Source organism: Lissotriton vulgaris, chromosome 1_1 (genome assembly GCF_964263255.1).
Source record: "Lissotriton vulgaris chromosome 1_1, aLisVul1.2, whole genome shotgun sequence".
Classification (NCBI taxonomy): Eukaryota; Metazoa; Chordata; class Amphibia; order Caudata; family Salamandridae; genus Lissotriton; species Lissotriton vulgaris.
The window spans coordinates 1,280,850,030-1,280,869,084 of NC_141685.1; the positions used below are offsets into that span (position 1 = coordinate 1,280,850,030).

At 47.0% G+C, this 19,055-nt stretch overlaps 1 protein-coding gene across 1 annotated transcript in view; it reads left to right on the forward strand.

The window, feature by feature from the left end:
- SMUG1 (single-strand-selective monofunctional uracil-DNA glycosylase 1) overlaps nucleotides 1-18,431 on the forward strand; it is a 125,454-nt gene extending 107,023 nt beyond the window's left edge. The window contains exon 3 of the mRNA XM_086965043.1: nucleotides 15,615-18,431. Within this exon, the coding sequence (XP_086821169.1) occupies nucleotides 15,615-16,163 (549 nt within the window). The 3' untranslated portion in view covers nucleotides 16,164-18,431. The remainder of the gene's footprint in view (nucleotides 1-15,614) is intronic.
- The last annotated feature ends 624 nt before the right edge of the window (nucleotides 18,432-19,055 follow it).

The following is a 19,055-nucleotide window of genomic DNA, read 5'->3' on the forward strand; positions in this document are numbered from 1 at the left end:
AGTGATGGATTGGACTTGACAGAGAAAAATTGAATTTTAATCTTGGACGGGGCTAAAGCATGTTATTACTCATGCCCCCCCGAAGCCCTGCAGTTATCTTAAAGGATTTCTGTGCAATACCTTAGAGTACTAGCCGTCTCTGCTTTTTATATCACCTTTTTAAAATTGTTGTATTAGCTGTTTCAACTTACGGAATCTTTACAAACTTGAAGCTATTGAATAGACTAGGTTTCACTGGTGCTTTTTGTGTTCGGTGTGGTGCCTCTGTTCACACAGTACTGGAGAAGACACATGCATACACTGGCATATTTGAATTAAGTAGAATTGGCAAAGAACACAGTGGGTCATTAGCAGTTGATTCCAATGAACAACTCTGACTTCAATATCGAACAGGCTGTGAATTACTCTTAGCAACATGCTAGGCGGATTTAAAGGTTGTAAAGGGAGGCACTATACTAAAACACTATTAATAATGGGGAGGCGTGGCTAACCACAGCACAAGATGGCTGCACCCTAGAGGAGCTTCCCGCCGGCGGCCCCTACAGTACCCGCACAGTGGGTGTCAGAGGGGCAGACGGGGCTCACGGAGTGCCTCTGCGGACTTTGGTGGGATTGTTGGGCCCTGTCAGGGGGGGCTTGTAGGCGGCGGCTTGTTGCTGCTTAGCCTATCGTTGGTACAGGGCTACAGATACTGAGTAAGGAGAGCCCCCGAGGGATGTGATGGATCTGAGGGACAAGTGAGCTGATCTACCCTGTGAGGCCCTGAACATTTGGGAAGCTATGTGAGGAGCTGGCTGGGACCCCGATGTTCCTGGACAGTGGACTGTCATTGCCTGTGAGATGTTGAACTGTGATGAACTGATGAGGGATCGCTCCCGCTGTGGGGGTTTCCCTTCCTGCGCTTGGGCTGTGTTGTGCTCCTGCCTGCATTGCAAATGCAGGAGAGTAACTGGTTTCCCGCACCCTGCTGCTGAGACTGCCTGGGTTGGAGGACAGTGCCCACTCCATTTGTGGGGTGATTTCTTGGAGTGGTCCCTGCCTGAATTAAACTTTCCCCCGAGTGTGGTCTCCTTTGAGATGGCGCGCACCAGAGCACTGCGAGAGTCCACGGTGGGCTCTTGATCTGGTCCGGAGTCCACCCGTCTGCAAGTGGCTCTGCCAGAAGGGGTGGCAGAGAGTGTTTGGGGCCTGCTGCTGGGGCACCAGAGGACATCACTCTGGCACAAATTCTGTAGGTCATTAACAAATCCAGAGACATCCTGGAGCAAAGGCTGTATTGCATGTGGTGGACCCGGGATGCTCTGCGACAAACACCGTAGGATGAGTGCTAGAGCGCTGTAGACTGAGGCATTCGAAGTGGCGGTCCCGCCTCGCCTAGATGCCCTGGAGACACAGGTGCTCACTAGGCGGGTGGACACTCTTAAGTGATAAGTGGAAGATGGAATAACGTGAGGATTGTTGGGCTCCCGGAAAAGGTAGAGGATCAGGACATGATTCCCTATCTGCAGCACTGGTTCGTGTTGATGGTGGAGCCACAGGAGTTGCCCAAATCTTTCGTACTTGAAAGAGCTTCACTGGGTCCTGGATCAACAGCTGCCCTCCATGGAGCCGGCCACACCCATTGGTGTGCCTGCTGCAGTATCGAGACCGGGTTCACATCCTGCAACGATCCTGAGAGGTGGGCAGGTTTCAAGTGGACAATGTACTGGTAGCTATTTTCCCGGACTACACCTTGCAGGTGCAGCAGAGTAGGGTCTCCATCACCAAAGTAATAAAAAAGGACACTCAAGGAGGAAAATGCTTGCTATACGCTACTGTTTCCGACCGCTGCGGTGCTTGGGAGTGGCTTGAAACATATAGGGCAGGCATGGCGGTGCTCTGGGCATAGACCCCCGAAGCCCAGGAGGAAGAGGTGAAGATGTTGCAGCCGCCCTAAGGTGATCGGACCCTTAGAATCTCAGGGAACGCGGGGCCTCCAGGAGGTGCTGGAGATTGCAATGCCTTTGCTGCTTTGAGAAGATCGGACACCAACCAAGGCTCATCTTTATTGAGTCTGATCATTGCTGACTCGGAAGGCGAGCAAGAAGTTGGTCCGACCCCATCAGTGATCATTCCATGCTCAATGGATGACCGCTAGACTGCTGTGCTTTGCTGTGGGGGCATGAGGGCCCATATGTTTGATGTATTGACTCACAGAGAGATGCCCTTGGCTTACACACGGGGACTATATGCTGATGGTCAGTGTTTGGCATGCCAAAGTGCATCTGGCCTGTATGCTGCTGCACCCTGTCGATGACTCTACAAGTATTTGTGCTCATTTGTATTAGGGCAGGCGGGAGACTGTTGTCGGAGCGGAGCTACATGTCACCCCTCACCAACTTCTCCCGGATGGTGGAGTTCACTGTGAATACTTACATTGTTGACAATTGCTTTTGGATAGTTGCTTGGTTCTTGGACGGGTGAACGTTGCTGCAGTGTCCTGGGGAGTGGGAGTTAGGACTGGTTGACTCAGGTGATGGGAGACACCATCCGAAGCACTGGACTTGTCATTTTTTAGGTGGCCCTTCTGTGGCAATTGAGGGGGAGCTTGGGAGGAGGGGGCTAGTGGTCGAAATTCTGATGTATCGTTATGTCATTACACCTTATAGTCAATTTAGTTGAAATGTGAGAGTTATGGGATCTTATGCGAAGCGGCACAAAATCCTCTCGTACCTGTGGCGCAGGTAGGTAGAAGTGGCTTTCCTACAACAAACACACCTGACGAGTGGGGAGGTTGATGCACTACAATGGATATGGAAGGATAAGTTGTACAACAAGATCTCTTCGGTGGACTGGTGTGGATTCGACTAGGGACGCCCTTAGACGTCTTGTCGGAACTTATCTATAAAGAAGGGAGGTACTTTTCATTAGGGGGCAGGTCAATGGAGTTGAGTTGGTGCTGGGCAGCATACATGCCTCAAACATCAACCAAATTCAGTTTTACGATTCCCTGACCTCACTGCTGGCACTAACACCAGACTCACCGTTGCTCTTGAGGGGAAATTTTAACACTATTTCAGACCATTCCATCCCACCCCTTCCAGACTCTCCAACCTTTAGAGTAGCCTCTGAATTCCAGGATTGGTGTTCCCACTGGGGATTACTGGATTCATAATACGCACAGCATGCACACTTGTGGGAATAAGCATACCACTCCCCAGTTTGTAACCAGCATGTACACCTAGGTGGTTAGTTCTGTAGCCCAGCAATGAATAGGGCTGTCACCAAGGTGGAACACCCAGCACACACACTTTCTGACTACAACCCAGTGCTTATAGACCTGGCATCAGGGAGATGTATCTCGGTGATACCTACCTGGAGAATGGCAGCCTCGTCCCCTTTAGAGCTCACCTTTAGAGAACCCCTGGTGGCCCTTACTTTGGGGATAATGCAGGGACAGAGCAGTGTTGCCACTGAATGGGAGGCATTCAAGGTGGTAGTTAGAGGTTTCTGCATTGGCCAGCTGGTGGGACTGCTTAGATTGCAGGCTGATAGTCCTCGAAAACAAGCTGGCGGACATGGAGCGATCCCTCACTACAGACCCGTCAGCTGCCCTAACCTGCTGGAACATCGCAAAGAGATATCGGTAATTACTGAGCAACTGCGCTTTCCTAATTGGAGAAATTACATGGACAGTATGCATGTGAAGATGTGAAGTGAGAATGGGCTGAAAGGCTGCTGGCCTGGCTGATCCAAAAGGACCAGAGCAGTCACACCATCAACCAGATCAGACATAGGGTCATCTTGTGTGTTCCCAGGATGAGATTTCTTACTTTTTCACCCCCCACTACTATCAGTACCTTTATGGTGCTCGCCCGGAGCCTTTAGCCAAGGAACTGAATCGGTTCCTGGGAAGAGAGCAGCTATTGCATGTAGAGGTGGAGGTTCAGAAGGCTCTAGGTGGCCCCATCCTAGAGGAGATTGGGCCACTTTAGGGGACCTGGCGGGTGGACAGACCCTGGGCCCTGACTGACTGCTTGCTGAGTTTTTCTAAACTTATATTTGGGACCTGGTGCCCAGACTTGCTGTGCTTTATGCTCAATCGTTGGAAGTGGAGAAACTGCTGGCTACCTTTCGGCAGGCCCTGATTGTTTAGGTGCCTTAGGCAATGGGGAAATCGTTCCGAGGTAGGGACATATCGACCATTATCGATGGTAAACATTGATTATAAGATACTGGTAAAATATTGATGGGTTGTTTACATGATCATCTGGAGACTCTCATCCATGGTGTTCAGAATGGTTTTATCCTGCAGAGAAACACCTCATACAACATCCTTAGATTGTTTCGTCTCCTGGATGAGATGCTGGAGGAATATGCCTGAGGCTTCCTGGCCCTTTAGGTAGATTTGCGCAAGGTTTTCGACACGCTAGGATGGTCTTATTTGAAGGAGGTGATCAGAATGAACCTCGGTCCACGGTGGTGCCGATGGTTGCCCTTTTGTATGCAGATGCACAGGCTTGTATGCAGGTGGGAGGTGACATCTCTGAGTCCTTTGGTGTGTTCCTGGGAACGTAACAGGAATGCCCCCTTTCACCAATGTTTTTGTGTTGGTCGTTTTGCCAGTATAATGAGGATTGACGGCAACCCCTGGGGAATTCCGTTGCACAATGGAGTGCACATAGTGTCCTTGTATGCTGACGACATGCTGATTTATCTGCAACACGCTGACTTAGATATACTGTGGTGCATGTCTGTGTTGGAAGACCCAGGTGAAGCATCAGGTCTTATGACCACCTGGGAGAAAATATAATGATTTTCCTTGTTCCCAGGCTGGATCGATGCTCCCCGTTCTGTAAAGGACTGACACATCCAATAGGCATCGACCCAGCTGAAGTACTTAGGGGTGCGTGTGTTTCATAGTGTGGAGGACACGAGGGAAGCTAAACTCAAGGCCGTGCTGCGGGACTCAGAGGCAATGTAAAATTCTGGGGGTCTCTTACACAACCCATTATGGCGAAAATTGCTCTCACCAAGATGGTGGTTCTTCTAAGAGTACTGCATTATTTCACCAATCTTATGATCTGTATCTCCGGGGTTGGTTTGAGGCCCTTGATGCATTGCTCCGGGAACTAGTCTGGGGCAGGGGCAAAATCGCGTGTACCTTACAAACTTGCACCGTAATCTAGAAGTGGGGGCCTGGGTGTTCCATCATAAAATTTTATTTCCTGCTGGCGCAGGTGGCTAGCAGGTCGAGATGCTCGGGATCTTGGGAGATTTGCTGAACCCCCAGTGCAGGCGTTCCCTTGTAGCTTGGCTGTTGGAACAGACTATGAGTGGAGCTCCGTCGTGACTTTTGACCTCGCGATGAGGTGCTGGAGGGCCTTGGCGATGAGTTAACATCATCCGGTGCTTTATGCCCCAGCGATCCCGCTGGTGGGAGTTCCTACCTGTAAGGTGGTATACTTCACGGAGCGCAGACTGGAACAGTGGCTTGGGGTGGGCATAGAAACGGTAGGTGACTGCTATGCAGACGACTCTAAGCGCACGCTGGATTCCTTAATGGAGAAAGATTGCCTCCCTGGTCCTCCGATCCTCAATAAACATATGGTCTGGTGGGGGGGGGCGGCCATGCGGAGGCTGGGGGTCTGGCGGAGTCCCGGACACTTGAGTTCTTGTAGGTCCTTCTGTCCTTTGTCCATGGGTGCAAGCTGGTCTCGTGGCTCTACAGATCAGTGCTAGAAATGATCAAGGAAGACCTCCCTCGTATGTGTAAGTGATGGGAAACAGCGTTGGGCAGGAGGCTCCAGGACAGGGAGTGAAAGCTGGCATGGAACAGGTCCACAAGGTTTTGTGTAGCTCCCACTTTGAATACATAAAATTTAATCACATGCACACAGTTTATCTGAATCCCCACAGAATAAATGTTAGGCATTAGGTGGAACACATGCAGTGCCCTTGATGTGCCCTGAGAAATGCTGGGTCTCTACACATGGTTTGGGAAATCCCTGCCACTAGGCGACTCTGGAGTGCAATGATCACTGACGTGGAGTGCGCGCTGGGTGGAATAGATGTTGGCGCCATAGGAGTTTGTTTGCTGGCCGTTTATCCGCAGAACAAACTGCGCAGGGTGTGGGACAGGTACCTTGACCTAGCCTTGGTCTTGGCAAAACTGTAAATTGCCCTACATTGGAGATCGCGAGAGGTCCCTCCCGCTGGTGCTTGTCTCTGGAGCTGTGGGAGGTGAGGGGTGGATACAGCCAATTGCTGGTCACTGAGTGGAAGTGATGGTGGCCTTTCTAGCTAATGACGAAGAGGAGATCCTACCCCTTGATCATGGCGGCACGTGAGGGCCTAGGCGGGACAGAACTTGGAGTGGGGGCCCATCATCTTTCCATGCACTGTTCAGACGACCACACCTTATGCGCCTGCTTTAGATGGTGCTGACCGGACGCTCCCAATCCAGCTTCCCTGAGACGTCGCCTTTTCTTTGACCACCCTCTCTTCCGAATCCAGTGCAACAGTGGATAAGGGTCGACGATTATGCCTGTCACGTGTTGAGTCAAGGTTTTGTATTCTTTATCTGTTTCTTTAGTCAACTCCATTGTTCATGAGTGGGTCTCTCCTCTATGTGGTCGTGCACGCGCATCCCCCCCCCCCCCCCCCCATGGGGATGGAGTAATTCTGATTGTTTGAGATGCAGTGTGTGACTGCCCGCTACTCCACGATTCATACCTCTCTATGGGAGTGGGCAACGTCACCTGGCTACCTTGTACCTTTTGAGTTATGCCTCCTTACGACGGGTCGTGCCTGCCCTGACCTGCTTTTGTATTTGACGACATGCCAATAAAGGACCCGTCTGCCCTGACCTGCTTTTGTATTTGACGACATGCCAATAAAGATACATTTTTTTTTAAAAACGCCATTAATTATGATACTGTTAACTGAGTGTCAAGTACTAGTTCAGTTTGTAGCATATCCAGTAGGCGCCTGCAAGCCCTTGAGGCATAAGGACAAGCCTCTATCACATTTCAGTGAGCACCAGCTGAACTCGGGGCCGCCCCATATCTGTAAAGCAGACTGTCTAAGTGAAACTGGAGGATTATTAAAGTGAGGAGAAGTACCTCTCCTGAATACGACCGCGGCGCCCACCCTTGAGAAGCAGAGGATCCTGGGAGCGCAGGTCAGGGAACGGTGCGCGCGCGGCCCGTCATCTGCAGCGCTCGAGCGCAGGCCTAAATCTCACTGATTTATCAGCTGCCGCCGGTTAATGAGAAATGAGAGTGCTGGTAATTGCAGCTCCTCGGCCAGAGCTGGTCTTTCTTCCTGTCAATGTTCCTGCCATCGACAGGCCGCCGCTCGCCTCCCGTGCATGGGGAATGTGATTATCCGCACACCGACTCTCCCCGACAGGACGAGGAGCGGCCGGAGTAGCTCTGATAGAGGCTGCCGTCTCTGTCATTGGCTCATGTTCTAGCTGCCGGCGTTTCTCGTCCCTGTAAGACATAACACTAGGGGGTAAATCCCTCGTATGAGAATATCATTTGACTCTGCCACCACCTTCAACTGTTTTGAATTAGGGACCATACCGACATTCCTAGGGGCCATGATCCACTTAGGGACATCCTACGCAGGATGGTTGAAAGCAGGGCCATTGCAATTATGCGGCAGGGGAGGGCCGAATTATGCGGCAGGGCTGTCATGCAGAAAGAAAAGGCAAAGTAAAATGCGGCACGTTTTGTTCTATTATCATTTCATTCGTTTGTAATGTTTACATTTGTTATCACCTCACTGGTACCCGTTTAATACTTAAAGATAGCATTAAGCAGAAGAAATGTGACCAGTCATCCGTAGCAAAGATGTGAAGGGAAACACGAGTGGCTGCATTTTTAGTAACTATTGAACCGGTTGAGCTAGAAACATTTTTTATTAGTTGAAATTTGCAGATTAAGCTTAAATTGACGAATTATATGTCAAATACGGCAAATCCCTTAACTATTTGGGAAACGTTGCGGCAGCACAATCATATAATTCCAGTGGCCCTGGCTGAAATGAATTTTGCCTGGCTTGGCGGAGAAAACTTTCGCCACCTGTCGTCATAAGGCCATATTTAATGGGGGCGCCGGCGGTGAACATATACTCTTACTTACCAGCACTCCAAGACTACTCTTCAGCTTCTGGGGCGGGAACCTGAAACGTCGACTTTCTTCATTAGCTTCAGAAAGAACTTTGTAGAATGTGCAGGCTCTCAGAATCGGAGCGCCTCAGAACCCCTACCTCTTCATAGGACAACGCTGGGTACATTTGCATGGTGCTGGGGTGGGTGGCCTGTTCCTGTTAGCTGGAGGGGTCTGCACATGCCAAACAAGCTGCTTCCTCTTCATGGACATGGCAATGGTTAGGGTGGGAGCTGAGAAGGGACTGCCTAGGTGCCCTTTAGGAGTGAATATACCCCTGATTAAAGTCAGAGCAGTAGTTGAGAAGTTGCTTAGGCATCTATTCACCAAAATTACAGAGCGGGCACAAGTGATTTGGTGCTCTTTTGCCCCTATGTGACATTGCAGGATTTGCACATGCCCTATTTTTGGCCCGCAGCATAATACTGTTCATTGCTTAAGGGCCATGGTCAAAGCAAGCAGAGAAATTACAGTCAGTAAGACAGGTTCTTCAAGTTTTTATTCCTTTCTATAGTAGCCTAAAAGAGTACCAGGGGCATCAGAGGGCAAGCAATGGGTGACATTCGCCTGGCTCTATTTACTTGATGTCCATGAGAGTTGGTAGACTTGGCATGCAGCGCTTTGTAAGACACCTGTATAGGAATTGAGCCTACGTAAGATGGTGGAACTTCGCTTAGGCAACTATGTTCATTGTCCCCCCTTTGTGCAGTACAGGCGGATGCCTGCTAACAACAGCCACGGTGTGGACCAGGCGTGGAGGAGCACAGTTGAGGGCAGAGGAGCTGAAGACCTTGAGCTGCTCGCCTCCTGCTGACTACCTGACCTCCCCGGGCCTGGAGTCCCAAGGGTAAGGGATCCTTTAAGACCAGGCTTCAGTTTGTTTGCTGTACTCTCTGACTGGAGGGACGCGCCTCCGCCAGCAGCAGCATTTGGGGTAGGTGAGACATGCTATTGATGACTTGGTCCAGCTGATCAATACTGTTGAGCAGAGGGATAGGACAAAGCAGCAGAGTTGTGTAATCAAGGGCAGTGATTGCACATTAATGATGTGAGATGGCGCTTGCTTCTGTCACGATTCTTAGAGGGGGGGGGGTGTGGGGACAAGAGACAGTGGCCATCGGCTCAGAGGTCTCCTTGTTGTATTGGATTTATGGAGCGGCTACTGTTTTGCACGAACAATAGTGCAACTTGTTGGCCCAGTGCTTACTTGTCTGTTTTGATACGCATGAAAAATAATACAACTCATAGGTTTAATTGGTTCTTAGTTTGCGATAAAAAAAATATAGATGTCAACACATTTTTTTAGGAGGGCACCGCCCCGTCCAAGTATGATGCCGCTCACCACCATTGCTACCTATTTCATCCGCTAACTGTGGGCTTACTTGGGTGCAGCACTGGCCACTCACCAGGACAGGCTGGAGATTGCAAAGGCTGCGCAAGTCACGTTGCTAAGACACTAAACTCCGTAGAGAATTGAGCACAAGTCAAATACCCAGAATTTGTTTCAAGAAAACTGTGGATGCACCTAGCTGCTTTGCATTGATAATGCTGCACGTCGGAAATAGTCATACCTCTGAGTTAATTGGGAGGGATGTGTTTCACAGCCTGTCAGTTAAATATTCCGAGCTCTGACTCATGGAGCATTCTGCACAGTATGTAGCTAGAAACATGAATTTACGTTGCTCATAAGGCCCTAGGCTGTTTTTCTTTCATGTCTTAATTTGAAAAACACTTAGTTACGGATACATTGGATTTTAATAAAAATGCCATCTAAGGTTGATATAGAAAGCTATGTAGGTAACTGCTTAAAGTGCATGACCTGAAGTTTACAAATTCAAAATCCACCTAGGCTGGCTCAGGCTTACATCCTTCCAAAGTCCAAAATTGAGTTAAAATAAATTGGATAACAGATACACCTGGTATTTTTAGCAGTACAAAACTGTAGAAGTGTTGTATGAAGCACTATCCATCTGATATATTATTTTTATTATGTAGTAGAGGAGTGAGAGAACTTCTTATGCGAAAAAACTAGTGACAAAAGGCATCTTTTCTAGCATGTTGATATACAGAGCACAATAATAAAAAGTGTACATGTATCAGTCATGTCATCATTGCAGGTAGAGGCACTCTGCAAGCTGCCTTATTTCAAATCTTTTTCGAGTATTTAATTCACAGTTTTGAACCATTCTGGGGGGCTGTGGTGGGCGGAAGGGAGTTTATTTGAATTTTGTGCCTCAGTTGAGATCTACCCTTCAGTCCTCCGCAGCATCACTGTTCGTGTGGAAATGGATAGGCACATTGCGATCATTGCCCCACCTCCTGGTTGTGCCGCCATCTTGGAGGTCAGCGCTCCAGGACTTTCTCCCCAGTTGGCTACTTAAAGATCATGCCAGCACAGCTGCGCTGCTGGCACGCCTAAAGCAAGCCCGTCGGCACCTGGATGGGGCTAGGGAGTGAATCCCTAGGCATTACTCTAGATGGGATCTCCTGAAGTTTATAAAGGCACTGCATGTGTTAGACCTTGCAATAGCTTGTTTTACCTCTTGAGTGGTAATGTGAATCTGAACAACAAGGTTTTAAAATGTGTCTTGATGATTTACATGAACCTAAAGCTATATAAACATTTCCATATATCCAAACGTAACTAGTTTGTGTAATACTTTACATTTCCGTTTTTTCCCCGAAAATGTTTTCCAAAAATTGCACCATAGCCATCAAGGTTGATTCCAGGGTGCAAAACAAAACCGCCCCATCTTCCAATTTCTACTTCTGATCAAATAGTTCTAAACAACCTTAATGGCTATTATGGACCAGGAGACTGTTTTTAGAACTGTTAATCTAATTTCATTGCTATATTGCGTTTTCTTAGTAGATATGAGGGTATTGACATCTAATTCTATCATTTCTTTAGTTGTAGTAATTTTGTCCATTTCATGGGAGAGCACCTGACAACATCAGGCCCTTTTGTCCAACATTAGTCTCTGAATCAAACACAAAGGTTACAGATAGGCCTGGGTGTCTATGACTGGCTGTCCCATTGATCCCACCTCAATCCACAGTGCCATGTAGTCCTTCCCAATCATCGCACTGAAAAACAGAGCGCTCGGGGTTCCCATGTGCAAGATCTTGTAACATGACCCCAGGGGTAAGGTAGAATTTGGTTACAAATTTGATGGATATCTTTGTTTTCGTGTGCATGACCTTTATGGTTGAATAACCATAGATAGATTTTATAGTCCTATAAGTCAAGGGAGTTGAACGTGCTTATGGAAAGTCTAGTTGAAGTTACAAAGCAACAGAGGCTAGAGTCTCCCATCACAAGCCTGCGGCCATTACTGACATTTCGACCTATTCTGTGAAGACAGTTTTTGAATTCTTAGTGAAGCCATGTAGGTAGTGAACATGATAGTGGCATCATTTTGTCATATTTGACTCCACTGATGTCTCAGAAAAGGCTTTGAGGGCAGAATGATTGATAACACACAGAAACAACTATTTGACGAAACTAACAATAATGAACAGAAAATCTCTGAAAATTGAAGAGGGAAACCTTATGGTCCCCACATGTCTGGCATCTGGTTGTGTGCACAGTCGGAAATCTGTCCTTTTGAGGTATTAACACTGTCCTTGGAGGGTTAGTGATGATGGGGAGAGAGATGAAGTGTCCAATCATTATGTTGGTCGGTGGTAAGAAAACTAAAATATATGTTACTAATAAGAGTCCATAGGTAGTAACCAAACTCCGCGACTCGGGGTCAACTTGACTTATGTTCTTGACAACCTCGGAACTGGAAAGGGAGACCAGACTTCAGAAGCACAACATCATTCTAGACGTGTTAGAAGCCTCCAATACAAGAAATGTGGCACCATTGACGCATAGCATGAGGCTAAGGTCAAGCCATACCCACCAAGCAGAGGAGGATGCAGTAGGGGCAGAACTGAACTACTTGTTCGATGTTTTGAGATGTGAGGTGTGTTTGTTCCCTAGACAGACCGTTCAATACAGGCAGTGTTGGTAACACAGTACTTAGCGTCAGCAAACCTAGGTATATGATGGTAGACTGAATTGGTGGCATTGAAAGAATAGCCCCTCCGGGGGTCAGAGGGTAGTCAGGAAAGGAAATTAAATTATTCTTGCATGCGGTCTTTCTCCAGAGGGAATAAAACAATTGCGCTTCATAAATTCTCTTCTACGATAAAGGGTTATGCAGTTTGGCAGGCACTTCCGCAAACAGAAACAGGTAGAAAATAACAAATGCGGTTCATGGACTTGGAGTATTGTAGGGTGAACTTTGCTTTATTATGGTGCACAGGCAGTGCATCTAATTCAAACTGTCATAAATAGTTTCATTCGTATTTTTAATTTGTTGAATGTAAGAATATTGGACTCAGCCAGCGTATCCCAATACGTTTTTGCATTACGTCAGCATGTAACATATGGTATTGTAGTTGCCTAGTGCTGATCAAGTGAAATTGTCATTTTACATTTGACTCTTGGAACCAATTGCTCGCGTCTGGAGTTTCATTTGTAGTTTCGTAATCACCAATGGGACATTATCCAGAATCCATCTACCACAAATAAATCTAGAAGAAACAATATGTAATTTATGAAGTGAGTTTATACCAGAGTAGTTGATCAAATATGGTATTTGGGGAAAATTGTAGACTTTACCTAGGAGCTTGTAGCAATAATATTAGCATATACGCCATTTCATGATGTTAAAACTTTTTTGTTATGTATAGACTTAAAATGTGCAAACATACTAAGTTTTCTGTCTTTTACAGAGAGATTATTTGCAAATGTTTACTGTGTTATCAGTCAGTGGTCGAATGGGAAAATAAAATATTAGTGATAGTTAGATTCTCAACTGCATCCTCAAGAATAACATGCAAAGGGTGTAATCTCACCAAAAATGCAATATCTTGTGTTTAGAGTTTAGTATTTGCAAGGATTTAGTTTATGATTTTCTCTGGGACAGATGTCCGTATTGCTAAATCTACTCTTTCAATCGGCACCATCTGTGTTAGTCGCAGTAGAGCACAGGGGCTGGCTACACATGCTACCCAAAGTTCTCTGTTGGTCACCTCGAGGAAGACTCAACTAATCAGGGCTCAGGTATGTTAGCATAGAGGAGTACTGCAGCTCTATTAGATATCAGCCGCAGCCCGTGCAGGTAAGAGCTGTGTAGAGGAGTACTGCAGCTTTATCAGATATCAGCCGCAGCCCGTGCAGGTAAGAGCTGTGTAGAGGAGTACTGCAGCTTTATCAGATATCAGCCGCAGCCCGTGCAGGTAAGAGCTGTGTAGAGGAGTACTGCAGCTTTATCCGATATCAGCCGCAGCCCATGCAGGTAAGAGCTGTGTAGGGGATTACTGCAGCTTTTTCAGATATCAGCCGCAGCCCGTGCAGGTAAGAGCTGTGTAGAGGAGTACTGCAGCTTTATCAGATATTAGCCTCAGCCCGTGCAAGTAAGAGCTGTGTAGAGGCGTACTGCAGCTTTATCAGATATTAGCCTCAGCCTGTGCAGGTAAGAGCTATGTAGAGGAGTACTGCAGCTTTATCAGATATTAGCCTCAGCCCGTGCAGGTAAGAGCTGTGTCGAGGAGTACTGCAGCTTTTTCAGATATCAGCCGCAGCCCGTGCAGGTAAGAGATGTGTAGAGGAGTACTGCAGCTTTATCAGATATCAGCCGCATCCCGTGCAGGTAAGAGCTGTGTAGAGGAGTACTGCAGCTTTATCCGATATCAGCCGCAGCCCGTGCAGGTAAGAGCTGTGTAGAGGAGTACTGCAGCTTTATCTGATATCAGCCGCAGCCCGTGCAAGAAAAAGCTGTGTAGAGGAGTACTGCAGCTTTATCAGATATCAGCCTCAGCCCTTGCAGGTAAGAGCTGTGTAGAGGAGTACTGCAGCTTTATCAGATATTAGCCTCAGCCCGTGCAAGTAAGAGCTGTGTAGAGGAGTACTGCAGCTTTATCAGATATTAGCCTCAGCCCGTGCAGGTAAGAGCTGTGTAGAGGAGTACTGCAGCTTTATCAGATATTAGCCTCAGCCCGTGCAAGTAAGAGCTGTGTAGAGGAGTACTGCAGCTTTATCAGATATTAGCCTCAGCCCGTGCAGGTAAGAGCTGTGTAGAGGAGTACTGCAGCTTTATCAGATATCAGCCGCAGTCCGTGCAGGTAAGATCTGTGTAGAGGAGTACTGCAGCTTTATCAGATATCAGCCGCAGCCCGTGCAGGTAAGAGCTGTGTAGAGTAGCACTGCAGCTCTATCAGATATCAGCCGCAGCCCATGCAGGTAAGAGCTGCGTAGAGGAGTACTACAGCTCTATCAGATATCAGCCGCAGCCCGTGCAGGTAAGAGCTGTGTAGAGGAGTACTGCAGCTTTATCTGATATCAGCCGCAGCCCGTGCAAGAAAAAGCTGTGTAGAGGAGTACTGCAGCTTTATCAGATATCAGCCTCAGCCCTTGCAGGTAAGAGCTGTGTAGAGGAGTACTGCAGCTTTATCAGATATTAGCCTCAGCCCATGCAAGTAAGAGCTGTGTAGAGGAGTACTGCAGCTTTATCAGATATTAGCCTCAGCCCGTGCAGGTAAGAGCTGTGTAGAGGAGTACTGCAGCTTTATCAGATATTAGCCTCAGCCCGTGCAAGTAAGAGCTGTGTAGAGGAGTACTGCAGCTTTATCAGATATTAGCCTCAGCCCGTGCAGGTAAGAGCTGTGTAGAGGAGTACTGCAGCTTTATCAGATATCAGCCGCAGCCCGTGCAGGTAAGAGCTGTGTAGAGGAGTACTGCAGCTTTATCAGATATCAGCCGCAGCCCGTGCAGGTAAGAGCTGTGTAGAGGAGCACTGCAGCTCTATCAGATATCAGCCGCAGCCCATGCAGGTAAGAGCTGCGTAGAGGAGTACTACAGCTCTATCAGATATCAGCCGCAGCCTGTGCAGGTAAGAGCGGTGTGGCCGGGTGGGGAGGATTTCGACAGACGAAGATGAATACAAATTAATTATTATTTGTATTTCCCCTCGTGGTCATCTGTCGAATTCCACCTGCCCCCAAACCCCCCCCCCCCCCACCCCCACCCCCCCCTCCCCAACTCGGCCCTACCGTTCTTACCTGCATGGGCCACGGCTGTCAGATATATGCACAAGTGAATGATGTAAGGACCCCTTGCTGACAGTGATAACAGCACAAGGTCATAGTAGTTTGTGGGGGAGGAACAGTGCTTTAAATTGAAATATAGAAGTGCAGATGCTCACTATACACAGTACTTGTTTCCTCCTGAGAAGTGTCCGTAGTCTCCCATTAAATGTATTGTAACAATGCTGAGAAGTGCAGGTACTTTCCCTTTCAAATGAAAGAAGTGTAGGTACTCAGTACCGGAAGCACCTGCCCATGTAGAGCACAGGGGAAGGTGAAGATGAACAAATTATTTTTAACTATCCCTTTGTCATTATTTAGGTGCCCTTTGGCGAGGTGAACTATGTAAAAGGCTGGCTGCAAATCAGCGGTGAAGTGAACAAGCCCAACCCAGAGCACCCAAAGAGACCGATCCGGGGTCTGGAATGCCCCCAGAGTGAGGTGAGTGGTGCCCGCTTCTGGGGCTTCTTCAAGAATCTCTGTCAGGAGCCAGATGTCTTCTTCCGGAGCTGCTTCGTGCACAACCACTGCCCACTCGTCTTCATGAACCATGCTGGCAAGAACCTGACGCCCACTGATCTCCCACGGATCCAGCGCGAGCACCTGCTGCAGATCTGCGACGATGCGCTTTGCCAGGCTGTGCGCGTGCTTGGAGTCCGGACTGTGATTGGCATTGGGAGGTTTGCAGAGCAGCGGGCACGGAAGGCCCTGGCAGCTGCAGGCATGGATATCTGTGTGAGGGGGGTGATGCACCCATCGCCCCGAAACCCTCAGGCCAATAAGGGCTGGGATTCCATTATAAGAACACAGCTGGAGGAACTGGGAATTATGCCTCTCTTGGTGGCATCAGAGCCCAGCAAGCGAGATTGAGGACCGCACCGGGGGAAGCTGTTTCCAACACTACAAATACGAGCTCAGGGGAATGTACTGAGGATCAAATTCCTGGCATTATTTAGTGCCAGTTTTAAGTGGTCAGTTTTTATTAAATCCAATGCCTGTGTAAGAAGGTCCTTGGCCTTTGCAGGTGTACATATTGACAATACTTTACTCGTGTAACATGGACCATAATTACGACTTGTCAATGGAAGCTGGCAAGTAAACTCAACGCTCAAGCTCAATTCTGGTTCAACCTTTTCTGTGTAAGAAGAGGGCTGAACCAATGATGTTTTATTTGGGACCAATCGTTTTAGACCAGAATGTGGTCAATAAGAAAATTGACCAAACCTTTAATGTCTTTTATGTATTGTACTACATAAAACCTTGCAGGGGGCCATTGCTTCAGCTTGTGTTTGGCTTATGGATCCTAGCCAAACGTGGCTGGGATTAGGCTTGCAGTTTTGTTCTGTACCGTCCCCTGCTCTCGAAATAGTGTTTAAAGATTTGTTATTAGTTTATCAACCCAGACACGTTCTTACAATATTCTTCTTCTTCATCACATCATTCTGAGCCATAGTCTGTAAATCTATATACTTTCCATTTATTTGATCTGGACAGCTTCTTTCTTACACTAGGCGGCTGGGCAGAGTCTGCCTTTCTTACACTAGGGTGTGACACACAGACCCCATGACTAGTATCCATTACTGCTTGATATACCTATCCACATAGCTATATGTGCAATCTGTCCTCTACATTACGTGACGCTGAGCTCCGCATCATTCCACCAGATCACTAGGTTCGCTACTAAGGGGCTTAGAATGATCTTCATTGGTAGAGACCGCTGTTCTGATATCTGTACACACACTTGCAGGTGCTTCTTTTTCAGAATCATTTTAATGGATATCGATTTTATTCTTTTATTTTCTATTTATTCTTTTGCGCCACTGTGCTTAGCTTCCTCCCTTAGTACTTTCTTAGGAGAAACCTTCGATTGCTGCTACCTGCAAAGACCTGCTGCTCAAATCACCTGAAGATGTTCAGCTGACCCCCTTCAGCTACATTATAATTGACCAGTCCATCTTTTATCTGGCAGACACTGTTTCGCTTACTGCCTTTGGTCCTTGATACTTCATCAATGCATTTAAATGTAATGTAAATGTTTACCGCTTGTTGATCCTGAAAGGCCATACTAACCTCCCATGCTCCAATAGCCCTTACAGAGCCCTACTACCTAGTGGTATCCAGTCTCTTGTCATTGGACGTACGCTGCATTCATGTTTCATTGTGTGGTAGCAGAAGCAAGTGTATGGAGAAGGTTCCTAATGTGTTACTTGGTGCACACCCTTTTAGAACCTAAGCTAGTCAAAATATTGTGTGCAAATCATTATTGTTTGTAGTAATTGTTGTTGAAATGATCGTGGTTAGTCAGTTATGGCCCGTTTTTGAGGGGGTAAATGTGTTTGTGGTTAGTATGCCACATTCACTTTCTAGAAAGATTGCTTTTTGTTAATCCAGATGATGTGAGCGAGTCTGTGTCATACTCTAAACCTGTCACTTCCCTTTCTCATTTTCCCTTTACGGTCTTCTTACAGTGAGGTGCCATGGGAATCAGAATCGAAGTGCATGCTTGGTTGTCTGGTTTGACCTTTAAATGCAGATAGGTAGAGTGTGGTGTTTGATTGTGTGCACCATTAACAATATGTTTGATCGAAATATAACTTTGTGCCAATGTAAACAATCACCTAAGAATTATGTGTGCTTGGTGCTGTCAATAAGTGGCGGAGGTTCATATTTCTGAGGAGGGTGAGAACATACGGTGGGTGCTGGTTTATACCTGTTGTTTATTTCCTTCGGAATGAATATTGAGATTACATGAAGGATTTAGGCTGCTTTAAAATGTTGTACTTATTTCATATTATTATGAGCAGTTTGAATAGTTTGCTGCTTCTTGTTGTGAACACTACACCGGATACATGTACAGAGCTTGTCTCTCAATCAAGAGTATGGACGCCCGACTGGAAAGAAACCTTTTTTGCTGTTATGTGGCCAAAGAGCACTCTCATCTCAAGATATGAAGTGGGATACCTTTCCAAATCATCGCTTTACTGAAAGACAATGTGACATTGTGCCACGATCTTCAAAATAGATTGGTCTTTTTTCCCTTTCCGAACACACCACCCATTGGAATGAGGCTATTAAAAACATATTTTCCAAAATGTGTTTACTAAAATCTGTGCATATCAGACGTGTTGATGTTTTTAAGTGGGAGCAGTAACTGGAGTGTCTTATTTCTTTTTTTATTTTATATAATTGATGTTTGCATAAAAATTGATGTGAGAAGGCTAGTTTTGCTGATTATACAATAGGAAAATTGGCAGTTATTTTTTATCATTAGGTATTTTTAAACTTAATGGGACAGAATTAATAGTTGCCATGTTGTCATTTGGGCTTGCTTGTGGGCAGAGGTGTAATACATTAAAGATTTGCAGGGCCTCGTGCAGTGATAATGTATGGCCAGGTTCTGCAGACAGAGTGGACTTTGATGAATCCAAGATTTTTAGGTTTCTTCATCCTGGATGTGGCTTGTCCCTGTGCCACCACCAGTAGGGAGACGACTTCACTCTTTGTCATTACAGACACCGCTTCCAATCCAGGGCATTTCACCTGCAAACAATTGGTAGTGTTAGTCTTACTAGGTCAGTGGACGCACGCCAAGACTAGAGTACTCTGAATCCATCAGAGGTGGCACAAAAGCAGAGGACGATAGAGCGAGAGAGAGAGAGCGAAAGAGAATGTGTGTCTGTTTTGACTTGCAGTTAAGTTGTCACCCTTCCGAACAGATGAAAGGTAGGGATGAAATATGTTTAAGTAGTGATACATAGAGCT